Source organism: Enhydra lutris, unplaced genomic scaffold (assembly GCF_002288905.1).
Source record: "Enhydra lutris kenyoni isolate GAN:26980312 unplaced genomic scaffold, ASM228890v2 scaffoldscaffold22, whole genome shotgun sequence".
Taxonomy (NCBI): Eukaryota; Metazoa; Chordata; class Mammalia; order Carnivora; family Mustelidae; genus Enhydra; species Enhydra lutris.
In genome coordinates this window covers 28,475,968-28,492,349 of record NW_019154106.1, presented here as the reverse complement: position 1 = coordinate 28,492,349, position 16,382 = coordinate 28,475,968, and the positions used below count along the sequence as shown (strand labels likewise).

Here is a 16,382-nt window from a genome sequence, read left to right as displayed (position 1 = left end):
ATCACGTAGGCTCTCCCTTCCAGCAGCTTCTCCCCTCCTTCCCTCCGGGGCTCTGGCTGGGGTGCCTAGCTGCCTGGTTTGCTCTGGACTGGTGTTGGCGGGGAGAGTGGTCACAGGACTTGGGAGTTCCAGTTTTAAAGCTGGGGCGGCCCTGGACAAACCGGGGTGAGTGGTCACCCTAGCCCCGTATCTCATTACTCTTTCCTGTCTAACGATAGAACTCCTAGTTACTGAGTGTTGGCTCCGCCAGCCCACTTTAGATCCATGGCCTTCCATCTTTAGGACATTCCCGAGAGGCAGGAATCCCTGGTCTGCACAGGGCTCAGGCCGCTGAAGAAGCTGGCGTGAGGTTATCTTGCGTTTCAGTGGTGGTCTGCCTCCGCTTCTCAGTGGGCTCTAGGGCAGCCTTCCTAGGGAGAAAGCGGCTCTGAGGGGAAGGACGACTCACGCCTGACTCCCTTAAGCTCTCAAAGGACTGGAAAATTCTGAGGGAACCTGTGGAGGCACGTGTGGGGCTATGGCCCCACCGCCCCCTGCTGGCCGGCTTGCATCTCCCGCTCAGGGATGATTTCTGTCGCATCCCTTACAGACCGTTTTGATGGACCAGGCTCGCTTCCAAGAGCTCCAGCTGCAGCTGGAGCACCTCACCATCCTGGGAGCCGTGTTGCTGGTCACATTCAGCATGGCAGCCCCAGGAATCTCCAGCCAGGCCGACTTTGCTGAGAAACTCAAGATGATCGTGAAGATTCTGCTAACAGATACACATCTGCCGTAAGTGGCCCCTGTGGGACGGCTAGGAGGCAGCGGTGGCAGAGAGCAGACGGTGGCGGGGTCTCCCAGTGCTGGAGTGGGGGGGTTCCCGGGGCTACCCTCTAGAACCAGAGAGGAAACCTTGCTCTCTCTTTTTCCCCCCAGCAGAACTGATTTGGGTTCCTAGGAACAGCGTTAGCGTCGATTCTGGGGTCCGCGAGGCTCTAGGAGGGTGGCTTTCACATGTTTAGGACCAAGACCCACAGGAAGAAATTCATTTTCTGCTGTGACCTAGTACACGCTTCAAGTGCACCTGTAACCGGAGTAAAAACTTCACAAAGTGAAACTTAACCCGAACCATGCTTAGTACAAATTCTTATAACATTAAAAACAAAAATACTGCTTGCTACCCGCTGAATTGCTCTCACGGCTCCCTAAGAGTTTGGGTGGCACAGCCCTGGGAAAGGTCCTCTAAGAAGCGGGCGGCGTCCCCCCAAGTTGCCAGGCCACAAGCAATTTCTGCTCCCGCCCAGACGGCCCGTCAGGTCCATGTGGTTCACGGCCCGCAGGATATGTTTTACTGGTTCGAAGTAAATACTGCCTCTGCCAGGCCCAGTTCAGAGGATTCCTTGAGGAGGATGTCCCCACATGTTCTCATCCATACAAAACGGAGGCCTTTTCCTGCTGAGTTCGCACAGAACTTGCCCGCGCTGGGTGTGGTCAGGGGTGCGTGCACAGGCCGGCTGAGGCCGGGAGGGGTTTGCTGAGCTGAGGCCCTGGCACATCACTGAGGTCTGTCCCCCACATCGTCCATCCCTCCCCGCCCCCCAGCAGACCTGGTTCTCTACTGTTTAGAGCTTCCGATGAGGGGCCCTGTGTGGGGCTTCCATACAGGGGTCCAGCCCTGCGGTGTCCACACTGGCTTTTGGGTTGGTACCCTCAGAGTTGGTACCAGCAGTGAATCCCTGGGCTCACTCATTTGTGCCCATGACTCCTGGTGTACAGAGGGTTTAGGCCCAGAACAAAGGCCTCACAGGAAACCCACCAGCAGGAGGACTCCCCACAGATACTCCAGGAGAGCCCAAGGGCTTTGGAAAATCAAGGTGCTTATTTTTTTAACTTTGGGATTTCAGTGTTATTAATTCTTTTAAAGTAGTTAATACCTTCCCATATTTCACAAATCAAAAGGGACAGAAGGATATCTAATGAAAAGTTTCTCTTCCCGTTCTGTCCCACAGCTCCCTGATTCTGGGATCTTGTGTGTTACCCCGGCGGGATTCAGGGTACTCGTAAGGCAGTGTCAGGATTGTTTCAGCACACAGATGCTAGCAAGGAGTTGGGTTTGGGGTTGTTTCACTGGTATAGTCTGAGCCCTTCCCTTCCCAATGTTCTTTCTAGTAGAGAGAGAGAGGGACTCCTGAGTCAAGTGTCTGCAGCCTGGAAGGCTGAGTGAGGGCAGGGAAGAGAGTCCTAGACTTTCTCTTTGAACATGACAGTCCATGCACTGACTCAGATCATGACTCTTACCAGGGCTCGGGCTCTTAGTTTGCCTGAGCTGGGTGGATGTCCACTTTGCTTACTGACTCTCTCCTCCCTGCCTTCTCCCTTCTCTTCTGTACTCAAGCTCCTTTCATCTGAAGGACGCCCTGACTACCATCGGGGAGAAGGTCTGCCTGGAGGTGAGCAGCTGCCTGGCCCTGTGCGGGCTCACCCCCTTCACCATGGAAAAGGAGGCCGTGCTCAAGGGCCAGATCCAGGCTGTCGCCAGTCCTGACGACCCCATCCGCAGGATCATGGGTACGTTTGTGGGGGGAAGACTGGCAGCAGGGATGTGCCCTTGGAGACACTGGCGGACCGGCCCCTCTGAAGAAACCTAGAAGGTTTTGGTAGCTTATGAGTGCTGATGAGTGAGGAGAGAGTGAGTTTTCACCACGGCGAGGGCAACCCAGAGTTCTGGACAAGTGACGGGGCTGCTGTCATTGTTCTGAGGGCTCTGACTTTGGAATCACAGGCTTTGTTCAGAGCCCTGCTCCAGCACTGTGAGGTAACAAAAAATAGAAGTATTGGTCTCTGCACACCCCCGCCCCCTTCCTAGCTCAGAGCTCCTAAAATTCTTGTAGTTTCCTAAGTGATAAGAGCACTAAGAGCATCTTTTGTTCTAAGACTGGTCTTTGACCTGGATCCTGACAGAGAACTCTTAAATCCTTTGGAATTTCCTGGGTGATAGGAGTATCTTTTGTTTTAATGAGGCAACTCTGCGTGGGCTCTGAAAGACCAAGCCAGGATTAGAAGCCTGGAATTTTCAGCCTCCTCCACCCCCCTCCAAGAGAGGAGAAAAGCTCTGGAAATGCCCATGATGAAGCTGCCATAAACATCCCAGAAGTACAGGTTTCGGGGAGCGTCTGGGTTCTGCACATAATGGGAGGGCGGTGTACCCCCACCTCCACAAAAGCGCCTGCCCTCAGGACTCTGTGTTTTTTGTTCTGGTTTTCATGAGTAAACAGGATGTTTCGCTGAGTGCTGTGAGCTGTTCTAGCCAATAATCAATATCTGAAGGGGAGGAGGTCATGGGACCCTCCAGTTTGTAGCTGGGGGGTTCCTGGGGACCTGCTGCTTGCGGTTGGTTAGCTTCTGAAATGGCGGCGGGGTGTAGCCTCCTGGGACTGAGCTCCTGGCCTCTGGGCTGTGACACTCCCTCCACGTAGTGTCAGAACGGAGCACAGCAGTGGGACACTCTGCTGCTGTTGCAGAGTGTCGCTGGGTGGGGGAAGCCCCTGCCCTCGGCGCGCTGCCGTGACGTGCTCGGACGTGCTCGGGATGTGCCGTGAGAGGGGAGGTGAGCAGGGCTTTTCCTCAAGAGCACAGGCGCTGTGGCCCGAGCGGGTGACCCGATGCCTGAGGCTCCTCATCTCTAAAAGACATGATACCGACAGCTCTGTGCGGGTGCTGGGAGGACCACAGGGCATTAGGTGCATAAAGCACTTACCAGAATAACCCAGCCCCTCGCAAGTACTCGCTAGAGAGGAGCTGCTGGTAAATAGCTTTCTGTGCTGGCTCTTACTCTTCCTCATCCCAGCCATAGCACTAGGGAAAATTCTGTTCACTGGTTGATCGAAGAATACAGTGTTCCTAATTTGGGGGCGCCTGGCTGGCTCAGAGCACGTGACTCTTGATCTTGGGGTTGTGAGTTCAAGCCCCACATTGGGTAGAGAGATTACTTAAAAATTAAAAAAAATTTTTTTCATCTAGGGGTGCCTGGGTGGCTCAGTCTGTTAAGTGTCAGACTCTTCCCCGCTCAGGTCATGATCTCAGGGTTGTGGGATCAAGCGCCGAGTTGGGCCCCGCACCCAGCATGGAAGACTGCTTGAGATGCTGTCTGTCCTCTCCCTCTGCCTTCCCCACCCTTGCACTTGCTCACTCGCTCTCTCAAATAAATCTCTAAAACATCTCAAATCTCTAAAACATTTTTTTCATCTCATTTTAAGAACTATTTCTCTTTAGTATGACTTAAATTTGAAGTCATTCTTTAGCTACTTTATGAAAGTGAATTGGCGTGCAGCAGAGCAACAGCGAGTGGTTAGCAGGCTTCAAGGTAAAGCTGAATGATCCGCTATTACTGATTTCAGGTTGGACAGAGGCTGAACCAGTGACTTGAGTCTCCTTCTAACTCAGTGACTTCCTTTCTATCCTTAAGTAATATTTTACGGAAAAAGTTCCAGGGATCGACAGTTTTTTCCAAATTACTTCACCCCAGCCCTACATTGCTCCCAGTGTCATCTGTGGGTCTCTCAGGAGGAGCCTCTTGCAGAGAGAAGGACCATCAGGATTAACGTTAGTGACCGCAGTAGAGAGGACGGAAGGCGGTGAGCAGCGCGCAGGCTAACCCGCGGCTCCATGTCCTGCCGTGCTGGGCTTGAGTAACAGCTGATCGCAGACCTGGGGCTAAAAACCAGTCCTGGAGTAGGGATGCTGTGAGCATCTCCAGTTCTGCGTGAGGCTTCGAGCTCTGAGAACTTTAGAAAATCAAACTAACTTGGGGACAGGGGTGAGGGGACCCATCCGGTCTGCAGCTGCTCTGTCACTGTGTACTGGGGTCCGAAGGGCGAAGGCCATGTGCACCAGGGAGGGTCCGGCAGGGCAAGTGGAGGGCGTGCGGTTTGAAAGAACCCGATGAATATAGACGCCCCTGTTGCTTTTCTGAGAAAATCTGCGAGAAGTGTGGCTTGGTGCTCTCTCGGCTGAGGAGGACAGTGCAGAAGCGGCCCGGAGAGGAGGGGCTTACAAAGCATCGGCCTGTGTCGTTCCTCAGAGTAGTACAAGTTCGCAGATGCACGCAGCTCCGTGGCCTGCCCCTGGAGGGAAGTTACACACCGCTTACATGTGGGCTTGGTGGGAAAAGCTCACAGACCCATGATGCTGGAATCTTCTTTTTTTCCTCTTTTCATTTTTGAACTTGTAATTCCTGCTTTACCTCCCCCCCCCCCGCCCCATTTCTTATGTGCTCTTCAGCAGTGGCTCATGGTGGTCTCCGGGTGTCTTTCTCCTCAGCCTGTCAACACTGCAGTCTCCTGTTATTGATTCATACATTTATTCTAACTTTCCGAATGGATTTTGAGCTTCTCCTGGGGCCGGGTCTCCTGCCAGGCTTTATGCTGTGGGGTGTGGGGGTGTGGGATGGTGGGGGGGCGTGCTTCTACCTAACGGTCTAGAGCAGGAAGGGAAATGTTCTAAAGGGGCTGAGTGTTGGAAGTGTACATGCTCTGGTCCACACCTGGTCCACGGGGTGGGCAGGGAGGACTTCCCCGGAAAAGGGATGTCTAAGCTAAACACTGAAGCATAATCAGAAGTTGCAAAGTCACCCTGAACCAGAAGCAACCAGCTGCCTTCTTTTCTGTCACAGATTCCCGAATCCTGATCTTCTTAGAAAGCTACCTTGCCTCGGGTCATCAGAAGCCACTGCCCACGGTACCTGGGGGATTGGGTCCAGTTCAGAAAGAGCTGGAGGAAGTTGCTATTAAATTTGTCCGCCTGGTCAACTATAACAAGATGGTCTTCAGTCCCTACTACGACGCCATCCTCAGTAAGATCCTTGTGCGATCCTGACGCGCCTGCGCTCTCCGGCGGCGGTGGTATTAGCCTCTCGATACAGAATACCTATTCTCGACTCTCGTGTTGCTTTGGAAAATGGCTATTTAGTACATTTCTGTGTAAGAGCCCTGATTCCAAAGGGAAGAATACTGTGTATCACTGTTGAAAAGGGTTGTTGAAAAAGGCCCTGAATTCCAGTTTGAAGGTTTATATTTATGAGTGCAAGTTTACAAATCAAGAAGCTTCTTGTTCTCTTACGTTTGAGGGGGCACTCCGCTCTTAAACGGTTAACAGCCGCGTGTCTGCACCCGACTCTGTCCTGATTACAGCTGCCTTGTCTTTCCGGGGGGGCTGGGGCCTCTCTTCCACCATCTGGGTAGTTTTCCTTTCAGACACCCAAGAGGATCTGCCAGCCACCGAGAATGAGAGACCAAGCCATGACCGTGTTGAGACTTTGCCCCCTGTCTGGCACCGACCCTCACTCTTCCCCCCTGCCTGGCACCGACCCTCACTCTTCCCTGCTCCCTGGCACCGACCCTCACTCTTCCCCCCCCTGCCTGGCACCCCCCCCCCCCCCCCCCCCCACCCCCCCCCCCCCAGCTGTTTTGTGTTGGAAGGGCTATACCAAGGCTTATTGCCTCCCTGTACCCCTTTGATTGCTTTCTCCCTGCCTGGCCTAGCCAGAGCTCCAGAGCCCTTTTGTTCTAGAGGGGAGTTAATTGATTTTTAAAAACTTATTCTTTTATACAGAATTATTTCTGAGCCTGGATGATAGCAGTTATGACTTCTGGGATCTAGAGAAAGGAAATTCTTTGACTTTTAAGCTTTGAAAGTTAAGGAGGAAATATTTTTTTAAACCATATATATGTTGGTGTAATTTAAAAGACACTGGAGTTTTTACTGAAAAATTCACTGATACAATACACAGATGTATTGATTGGATTTGAATTTCAGAAATAGATTTAAAGTGTTTTCAGATAAAACAGTATAGTGTAAGCTCACTTATTTCTGGGATAAAGGAAGTCCTAGAAAATCCCTGGTTTGGGAGCAGTATTTTTTGAGGAACTTCAGTGATTGGAATTCCTGACATACCTATCTTGTGGCTGAAAGGGTGGCTGGGCTCTCACAGATGACCCACTCTCTTAGAATAAAAAGTAAAAGGTGTGTGTGCGTGTGAGTGTGTGTACGTGCGTGTTTTAGACAGGGACACTCTGTCAGAAGCAGAGCCATGAAGTTGGGTGTGAACTCCAAGTCCAGGAACAGCACAAGGAAAAATAATGCAGGGAATCCCTCAAAGTGGTGGGGGCTGCGGTGGGGCCGGAGGCAGGCGTGTTGGCCTCCCGCCAGAGGAACGTTCACTCTGTGACTATCGAGTGGTACCGAGCTTCAGGAGACGGTACGCTTGTGCTGGGGTGGGGGGACTGTGATTTCTCCAAATCTGTGCTACAAACTATGTTCTAATAGTGTTTTCTACTTGCAGTCAGAAAAGTATGCTGCGTTATGTGGTCAGAAGTCCTATAAAGTTTATACTCAAAGTCAAATCTTCCCTGGTTTCATTGGAAGTGAATAGAAGTTCAGTAAGTAGAGCTTTAAAAGGACAAAATCACGTCTTTTACAGTGTGTCTTCAAATGAGGTCGCTTCTGGAATTGTTTCTGGAGCTGAGGTTGCTCTGTGGCAGCCGTGCTTGTTGGTCATGGGGGCCCCCCATCTCCCAGGCTGAGAAGCCCGAGCGCGCTTTAAGTAGGCTCCATGCCCAGCACGGGGCTTGAACTCATGACCCAGGGTTCAGGAGTCACATGCTCTACTGACTGAGCCTCCAGCCTGTCGCAGCCCTCCCCCCCAGCCCTCTTTCACTCTCTTGCCTGCCTCAGCCTCTGAGTGTTTGGGGTCTTGTCCTGCCTCAGTCAAGGATGAAGGGGAGGAGCTTTACCCTTCATCCTTGAGTGAAGGGGTGGATGACCACTTCCTATAGTCATTCTTCCTAAATCTTTAAAGTTCTTTTTTTTGCTGCCTTTTCTAAGGGTTCGCTTTCTACCAGATTTCCCGCCCCCCACCATGGGTTCCTAAATTCACAGAGTTAAGTTTGTGCCATTTGAAATCTTGATGCATATTTTACAGGAACCTGCACAGATTCTCCTCTCCCCGCACCCCCCCACCCCTACCTCAGTGTCTACTAGCAGAGTTCTCCAGGTGGCAAAGCCAAGAAGGAGGGAGGCAAAGTTCAGAATCGCAATATTCATATTGAATTTTGTTGTTCTTTGAAGATAAGTGAGCTACTTCCTGGAATCTCATAGGATTATCACTAAGGGCCAGGAAACTTCATTTGGTCCCTCAGGAAATGTTTGTTGAGCATCTCCTTGTAATCCACGCCCCCCCCATCCCCCCAGCTCTCCCTCCAAGATACGTATCCTTTGGAGCAGAAATTATCTTTCAGAATTGAACTGGTTCTATATAATGCACTCTGATTGGATTTGACGTGATTTTTCTACCTAACAGGTTTGTGGAAACAAGCGTGTTTTAGGAAAGTGCTGGGTTTATTTGGCGGTAGTGCTTTACTGTGGATAGAACCAAGCACCTTGAGAGTTCGGTCCATCATCGCAACTGTGTTCAATTGATCTGATGGTCTCACGGATGCATGAACGTCTAGAGCAGTAACTGCTACTTTGTCAGCTCTTGGTTGGGTGGATGGATTCTCAGCCTAGGTGTTTTTTGAAAATCTCATCACATTTATTTTATTTATTTTTTTAAAGATTTATTTATTTATTTTATTTGACAGAGATCACAAATAGAGAGGCAGGCAGGGTGTGGGGTGGGGAAGCAGGCTCCCTGCTGAGCAGAGAGCCCGACGCAGGGCTCGATCCCAGGACCCTGAGATCATGACCTGAGCTGAAGGCAGAGGCTTAACCCACTGAGCCACCCAGGCGCCCCTGAAAATCTCATTACATTTAAAGCAAGCTGTACAACGCGATTGTTTATGTAACCATATAACCTGACTGAAAGTATACTTCAGCTAAGGATATCTTACTGATAGAACACAGTAAACAGGTGTGTAAGAGCTTTTTTCTCGGAAGAAAAGTTATGAATAAGTCTGACATAGCACGCTTATAACGTGCAGATACTGGCTGACGATTGATGGGTTATTTAGCAGTTCTGTTTTTGGGGAGGTGCTTATGTTCATTTCTCTAAAACAGCACAATTCCCGGGAATCAAGAGGTGTTGGTGGACCGCCTTTCCTGCTGAGTTACAAAGGAAAGAGGTATTTGCTCTTTGATGTCCGGGGATTTTTGGCATGCTCTGGTTTCTGTGTAGAACGTTTGCATTAATTTTCATTTTGAGGCCGAGTCGTAGAGTGTAAAGACTGGGAGCTGCCAAGAAGCCAGATTCTGACCCCATTTCTGTTACATACTAACTAGAGCAAATCAGGACCTATTTCTAGCACATGTAAAACGAAAGGAATAGACTTGATCATTAAACGCTTTCCAGTCCTGACATTCTGTGATGTGTCTCAGGGGAGTGATTAAGTACACTGCAGTAGGATCGTGCACAAAGCTCCTGATTGAGGGGACCGTCTGGGTTGGAGTCCCTCCTCTGTTGCCTTCTTACTAGTTGTGTGATAGTGGGCCAGTCATTGTCCCTCGGGCTCCTGTATTTTCATGTGTAAAACGGGGAAACGACTCACTCACACTTCCTGTGAGGATTACATTTGAGAATGGATATTAGAATGCTTTGTACAGGGAAGGGACTATGAATTGCCTTGTTAACAACCGAGGAGAGCATATAACCCTCTCCGCGTAGGTGTACCTGTGTCTGTGCCTCGCTTCCCTTCAGTGAGTGCATTTTGCAGGCTGGACAGAAGGGTTTCCTCCTGTCCTGGGATTTGTGCTTTTCTTCCGTCATCTCTTCTGTACTAAAGCTGGTCTTCCCGCTGCTCCTCTCCCTACTTCCATCGCCACCCACCGATTCCTCCCCACTCTTACCTCTGTATTATTTGAACTAAACAATTGCATGAGTGAACAAATGAAGGATGGCAGATGATTGGCTATGAAACTCCTATTTAAAGGCATTTATCTCATTGAAAACATATTCTAAATAAAGAACCACAATGATGTTTGCAATTGTGTCTTAATATTGGATTTTGTATTCTAGAACTATTTTGTTCATAGTGCTCAAGACAACTTCGTGGGGTGGAGGAGGAGATAGTCTGTAAGCACAATAAGCTCTTTTAATTTGTCAAATGCTCACTGATCCCTTCCGAAAGAGCTAGAGCCCTGGAAAGTAAGTGTCTGGAACCTAAACAGGCAGGATGTAGTTGTTCCCAGCCCCGCTGGGGGTTTCTGTTTCTATTGCCTTCAGAACCTAAGAACTAGGACTATGTGTAGGCCTGGTTTAGGTTTGAAATCAGATGGGTCTGATGTTAGTAGCACTAGCCACGTTTCAACATTTTTACATTTTTTTCTGAACTGAACACCAAGAATGGTTTAAGAGTAACTTCTGACTTAAAGAGCAACCCCAGAACTGAAGAAGCGCCTTCATTTCCATTGTTTTCATTCCTGCCGCCTCCGCTTTCTGAAGTACTGTCTTCGTCGTTGTGCTCAAAGCAGAACTCTGGTCAGGGTTCAGGGAGGAAAATTTAGAAAATGGATGAATTGTTTTTATTCCCAAAGCTTGGTAAGCTGACCCTTTTGTTGAATATGTAAGATTTTACTTAGATCAGGAACATGGTACCGGAGTTTTGTTACTTTGTATAAATGACCTGTCAGGACTTCTGAAATTTTTATTAAATAGAACTTCACTTAAAAATATAGCAAGTAGAACTTCACTTGCTGAGTGTCAGGTAAGAGGACTGCCGACATTAAGGAAGTTTGCTTTGGGAACTGAAATATTGTAAACAATTTATGAACACGGTAACTATGCTTTTACTGTCTTATAAATGAACTCTTGGTTTTACATGCTAAGCACAGGCCAGTAGAGGGTTATAAAATTACCAAATAAATTTATAATTATTGATATAGGTTAATATGCTGACAAAGCATATCTTTTCATTCTTTTCTAATGGTACAAATTTGGTTGTTGAGTTTTACATTTACTTAGTAGCTACTACCTTTTACTTTACTAGGAGTGGCAACACAGATAAAACCTCTCATGTGAAATTCAGTGCTAGCAGCTAGAGTTTGACTGATTTTGTTCAGGAAGGACTTAGAGTCTTTTCATCTTACTGGGTTCTAGAATTATCTAGAAAATGTCCTTGCTTTTGCTTTTATAAGAAGAAAAAATATGGCTATCTTTTGGAAATGTCTGGGTCTAGCACTATGGACACAGGAGAGTTCCTGGACAAGTGGGACTGGCTGTACGAGCATCCGCACGTTAGAGTTCCAAAAGTAAGTGCAGATTTCTAACACCATGCTGCTTGATCAACTGTGTCTACAAAGGGAATGATCAAATATGCAGAATCATGTTAAAATCTAAACATTCATATATGTATAGCAGAACATTAGAAAATGGTTTCTCCTAACAAATAATCCTTTTTGTGTTTATAGATCAAACGACATTCAGGGGAAAAAACATCTAAGAAATAAATGGAGTAGGAACAATTATAATGCCCCAATGGCTGCTCAGTGGCACTTTTCATCAGGGTCAGCGCGCGTGTGTTTTCTTTATTACGATGCTAAAAAAAAAACATTTTTCATGCATTCACAGAGCTTTGTTTTGTCGTTCATGCAGACATTACAGGCATTTGAAGCCATTTGTCTTTAAAATGCCGCCCAAAGTAGCTGGGCGACAGACACTGGGGAGGGTATGTGCTATGGTGAGCGCTGTGAATTGTGTAAGACTCATGAATCAGGCCTCTGCCCCGAAAGAAATAATACGTTATATGTTAATAATAATTAGAAACAAAACAAAGAAAACCCAGAAACACGACCCAAAGATAGCACTTCAGGAGAGTCTGCACCTCTGTATTTTAACTCCTGGGAAGTTATGTGGCACTACTTGTGCCTTTCAGATTGTTTTGATGACAACCATATTAAGAAGAAGCTACACAGCTTAAAAGCGATACTTGAGAGGATAACACAGTCTGAATTAGAGCCAGCTGACTGTTTATAGGATAACATTTTAGCCTTAATGGGAAAAATACAGGAGACACATGCTTTGAATTATGTATTACCTGGCTACGTATAAGCTTATGCAAGAAAAAGATTCAAGATAACGTCTTTTCCATTAAAAGCAAGAGTTTTGTAGAAGTATTTGAAGCTGATTTTAAAATGTATTTAATCACTTTTGAATTCAAATTCTAAATTGCATACCCAATTTGTAAGTGTCTTTATAAGTGTAATACTTTTCCTTTTTTCCCCTTCCTTTTAGCTTTTATTCTGAATCACAGTCCTTAGGCTCAACTAGTTCTGTGTCTAATAGTTTTTCTAGAAATGAGTCAAGAGGAGGTAATGTTGCTAACAAAGCATGAAACCGAATTCTTGGGACTTAGAATTTAATGCTATCTGCGCGTAGCTCCTGAAGAACATGTTCTTGAGCATGGAGTACCTTCTGAAATACATTTGTGAGAACAAGACAGTGGGTGGTTGAAAGGAATTCCCACACATTGCTTTTAAGAGACATGAAAGGTAATATATCTGCCTCGGACTGGGGGAAAGAACATTCATATTTGAGGATTTCTTTTTTCTTTTTTCTTTTTTTAATTTGAGGATTTCTAAAATGTTTAATTTGTCTCTTAAAATCAGATCTCTTTGTTTACAGTTAGCACTGAGGCCAGGAGAGGACAAGTAGGTAAGTGTACATAGAGTAAATACAAGATGACTTTTCTTTGTATTGGCATTTATTTTTAAAAGGTATTGGCTGAATAAGTAGCTATTTTAAATAAATTCTGAATGGAAGCAGCAGGAGGCATGACATTTTTGAGATCCTTTTATTTTTTTTAAAGGATTGTTTTAAAATTTTAAACTACAAAACCGGTTCCATACATTCTGCCATAAATAAAAACAAACAATAAGGCAGGACTCTACATAAGCAAACAGAACTGTTTTCAGAAAATGTGATAAAATGCTTTACAATCATAAGCCATCCAGTTTTTAAAATAAAACTGTTGAAAACTCACAAATCTTCAAGCGGCACATACAAGACACCCTTGAAGAGGGAACAAAATGTGGTTCTGCCATTTTGTGCTGTTCTCACATTTTTGAAAACCTAGTTTTGCTTAGAGCACAGATCTGTTCCATATTCTAAAATTCACACAGGTTGGTTGGTTTTTTTCTCAAGAACCATATGATAGAGGCACCAATGACAATACAACTTTGTTTCCAAGAACCTTGTAACAAAGCATTGTCTCTTAAACATACGACTTAAGAGGCAAAAAACGGAATCCTGGAGTTTTCTTCCAGAGGCTGGTTGGAGCCCGCCTCACCGAATTCGCTTCTGCTGCCGTGCTCTGTAGATGTCATGAACGGGGGGAACGACGGCTCCCTTTTCTTCATCGTCGTCGGAATCTTCGTTGGGCCTCTTGACCGCTTTGGTGAGTACGGCGTTGCTCTCCACCGGGCCGTTCCCCTCCACCGCCAGCTCCGGGGCGCCGCCTGTAATGATCCGCACGGCTTCCTCGACGGCTGCGCAAACCACACGGAAAGGCCTGTTGGGGGCGCTGCAGAGTCCGCTCTGGGGAGAGACTCTGCAGGCGCCGCCTGACACATTTGCGGTTGGTTTCAGAACCTGCTACTGGCAGAGCAAGGGAGGGCAGTAGTGATGCTACATAATTAGAGGAAAAGACAAAAGCGGCTCTTATAAGGACTTTCAGAAGCCCAGTGTCCTAGTGCGTGTTCCCATGAATAGAAAAGACCTGCTTTTGTGATGTTTTACTCATCACAGGATGAGTGAAGGAGCCTCTCTGTACCAAAGAGGGTTTGATCGCTCTGAGGCTTCAGGTTACAGCAAGATGGCTAGCTGGATTTGGAAACTAAAGCGGCAAAGAATAACGATCTCCTGCCTAGAAGACGGAGTAAATTCGGCCCTAAAGCGGAGCCTTCACCACTTACTATTTGGTATCTTGCATCTTCGGAAAATTTCCATCAGTTCATCCACTTGTACAAAAGGACCCTATTTTGACACAAATAAATTTTAATCCCCAATAATTGACAAGTTAAAATCACACGACTTTACATTTTCCGTAAGACAAGAAAAAGCACACAAGTATTATAACCCACAGAGCAAGTATTATCAAGAAAATAATAGTAAACAAACCTGGAAGCAGATGGGAGGAGGGAGAAGTTTCATTAGAACGACGGCCGCAGGCGGCACTGGGAAAACGCCCCCAGGAACAGGGTGCAAGCCGGGTGCTGTGACACAAGGAGAAGGGGGATCACAGGATGGAAGAATTTCTACACAGGGCTAAAATAAATCAGAAGTAATCTATACAGAGAGTTCTAGGTCTGTGTTGCTTTGTTCTGAACATTTTAAATTGCCTTTCGTGCTTCACATGTTTGACCAGCTAAAGTGGAGGAGAGAGCGCCCTCTCACCCCCACAGCCGCTGGGAGGCAGAAAAGTAAACAATCCAGGGGTGGGACGTCAGTTTTTGTCAAAGACCAATTTCTAAGCCTCGTAAGTCATGTGTGCGGCAATCCTGTTTAAAGTCGGCTACTCAACAGCATGTTTAATCATAAGGGCCTTGTTCAAATAGGATCGAGAGGCGCTACTACCCATTAGTAAGTGTAAGTAATACCAGACAGCATCGCTGGAGTGAGTGTCCAGTTGTACGGGTAATTCGTAGGGAGCAGCATTTCTGCCCAAACTGGTTGCTGGAATCTGAATCATTGAGGGTATTTTTGTTTTTAAGGACATTCTTAACTCAGTTTGCGGCAAAAATTATAGCCAAGTCACTTATCATAGTGACCCTGAGTCTAATAATTAACCTGCAATGGAAAGGTCACATCAGTCCCCCCCACCTCTGGATCTGAACCAATACACAGAGGTCTCAGTACTGGGTCTAAAAGTCATGGCTTACGTGCTAAATGTCGTGGCTGAAATGGAATCATCTGCTGAGTGTCTGGTTTAGGGTATTCTGGTTTTCTATCCACTTCATCTTTCAGAACAGGCACTATAGAAGGAGCTACCACTGGGTCTGGAATGATAGCTGCTAGCTTAGCACGGGAGACATCCTGAAAATGCAGAACAGAAGAATCCTAAACCTGAAAAAGGGACTTGAATATAATTGTGCAACTCTACAATCTTGAGGATACACTGAGAATAACTGGGTTCAAACCACAGGAAGAGAACTGAGAGGGAACAGAGAAGTTCCTCTGCTGCAGGCACTGGTGTCAGCCTGTCCAGAGCCCCTTTTGCCATCACAGAGGTAGAAGAACATCTCACTCTCTCAGAATCTGCTCATATGCCACCTCATGGTGGCAAATCTCAATAAGTAGGCCCATTGCGGATGGCTTTTTTTCTCTTCCCACTCACATTTTATACACATGGGAATATATTTAATTCTCCCCTCAAATAAAAAGAGTTGAAATAGAAATAGAAGATGGAGAATTCATATTTAAGAAGTAGTTCAACTTGGAAATAGAGCTCTATTTTCATTAATTTCCATTTTCATCTTGGCAAAGTTGAAATAGTCCTTGCTAATAGGTGATCTTAAAGGTCTTTTGCTTTTCATTGAGAAGTTAAACTAGAAGCTAAATTTCCTGATCCCTGAGCAGTCAGAGTAGTTATAGAATAGGAAGCTGGGACTGGCACAGAACTAGGGCTTCCACCAATGAAAAATCTGAAGCTTCAATTATGGGTCATTTTCCCCATTTAAATCTGGTTCACACACCAAACCAGCAAGACACAGGCCAGAAGAGACTCCTGAGGAGAATGATGGTCAAGAGTATCCTAATGCTGGTTGGCTTAAAGGGACCCAAATCTAGGATCTGTGGCTATAGCTTCCCTTTGGAATTCCATCTTGGTCTTTGTTTTCATGACACAGGAAAAATCAAGAAACAATAGAACAATGTTTTTCTCAGCAAGGGTTATTTCTGGAGCTGCATAAACATTAATCTTAGCCTGAACAGGTTCAGGGGTCAGATTTCTTATGATTCTGTTGTCTATATAGATGAGTTCCATTCCCAGATAAGCTAATTTCCCCAAGAACCCTCTGACGTACTATGTTAAAATACAAAAATCCCCTCAGGAACTTTATGGACTTTTAACAAGCTGTGAGGTTTCTTCATTATACCTACAGAAGCTACATTTGGTTTAAGATCTGTCAAAACACGTTCGTCAATTTTAAGAACTATTAGAAAAAACAATACCTAAAATGACATTTTTTCTTCCTTCCACAATACCTTCATGTGCGCAGCAGACAAAAGATACAGGGCACTGGCGATTTCAGGGGAAGGCTGAAATTGTTAAACCTCACTATGTTGTTCAATACTTTTGATACTTAACGTTTCATAAACTCAAGGAAAAGCCCTGAACTTTTCCCCCATTTTCTGAAAATCTATTCTAAAACTAATTTCTGGTTCAGAATTTGCTTTAAATGGATTGTATCCATAAACT

The 16,382-nt window shown here is 46.3% G+C and overlaps 2 protein-coding genes across 3 annotated transcripts in view; one reads left to right on the top strand and one right to left on the bottom strand.

Annotated features, from left to right (window-relative positions):
• The window catches only part of LOC111149729 (t-complex 11 like 1), a 32,293-nt gene extending 25,915 nt beyond the window's left edge, over nucleotides 1–6,378 (top strand). For both annotated transcript variants that reach the window (XM_022506972.1, XM_022506970.1), the window contains exons 8-10: nucleotides 590–771; nucleotides 2,375–2,547; nucleotides 5,651–6,378. In XM_022506972.1, the coding sequence (XP_022362680.1) occupies nucleotides 590–771; nucleotides 2,375–2,547; nucleotides 5,651–5,853 (558 nt within the window). In that variant the 3' untranslated portion in view covers nucleotides 5,854–6,378. The remainder of the gene's footprint in view (nucleotides 1–589; nucleotides 772–2,374; nucleotides 2,548–5,650) is intronic.
• A 6,324-nt stretch (nucleotides 6,379–12,702) lies between these two features.
• The window catches only part of LOC111149507 (cleavage stimulation factor subunit 3), a 68,658-nt gene continuing 64,978 nt past the window's right edge, over nucleotides 12,703–16,382 (bottom strand). Inside the window, exons 18-21 of the mRNA XM_022506603.1 lie at nucleotides 14,845–14,998; nucleotides 14,084–14,178; nucleotides 13,879–13,939; nucleotides 12,703–13,452 (exon numbers count right to left, since the gene is read on the bottom strand). Coding sequence (XP_022362311.1) covers nucleotides 13,250–13,452; nucleotides 13,879–13,939; nucleotides 14,084–14,178; nucleotides 14,845–14,998 — 513 coding nt within the window. The 3' untranslated portion in view covers nucleotides 12,703–13,249. The remainder of the gene's footprint in view (nucleotides 13,453–13,878; nucleotides 13,940–14,083; nucleotides 14,179–14,844; nucleotides 14,999–16,382) is intronic.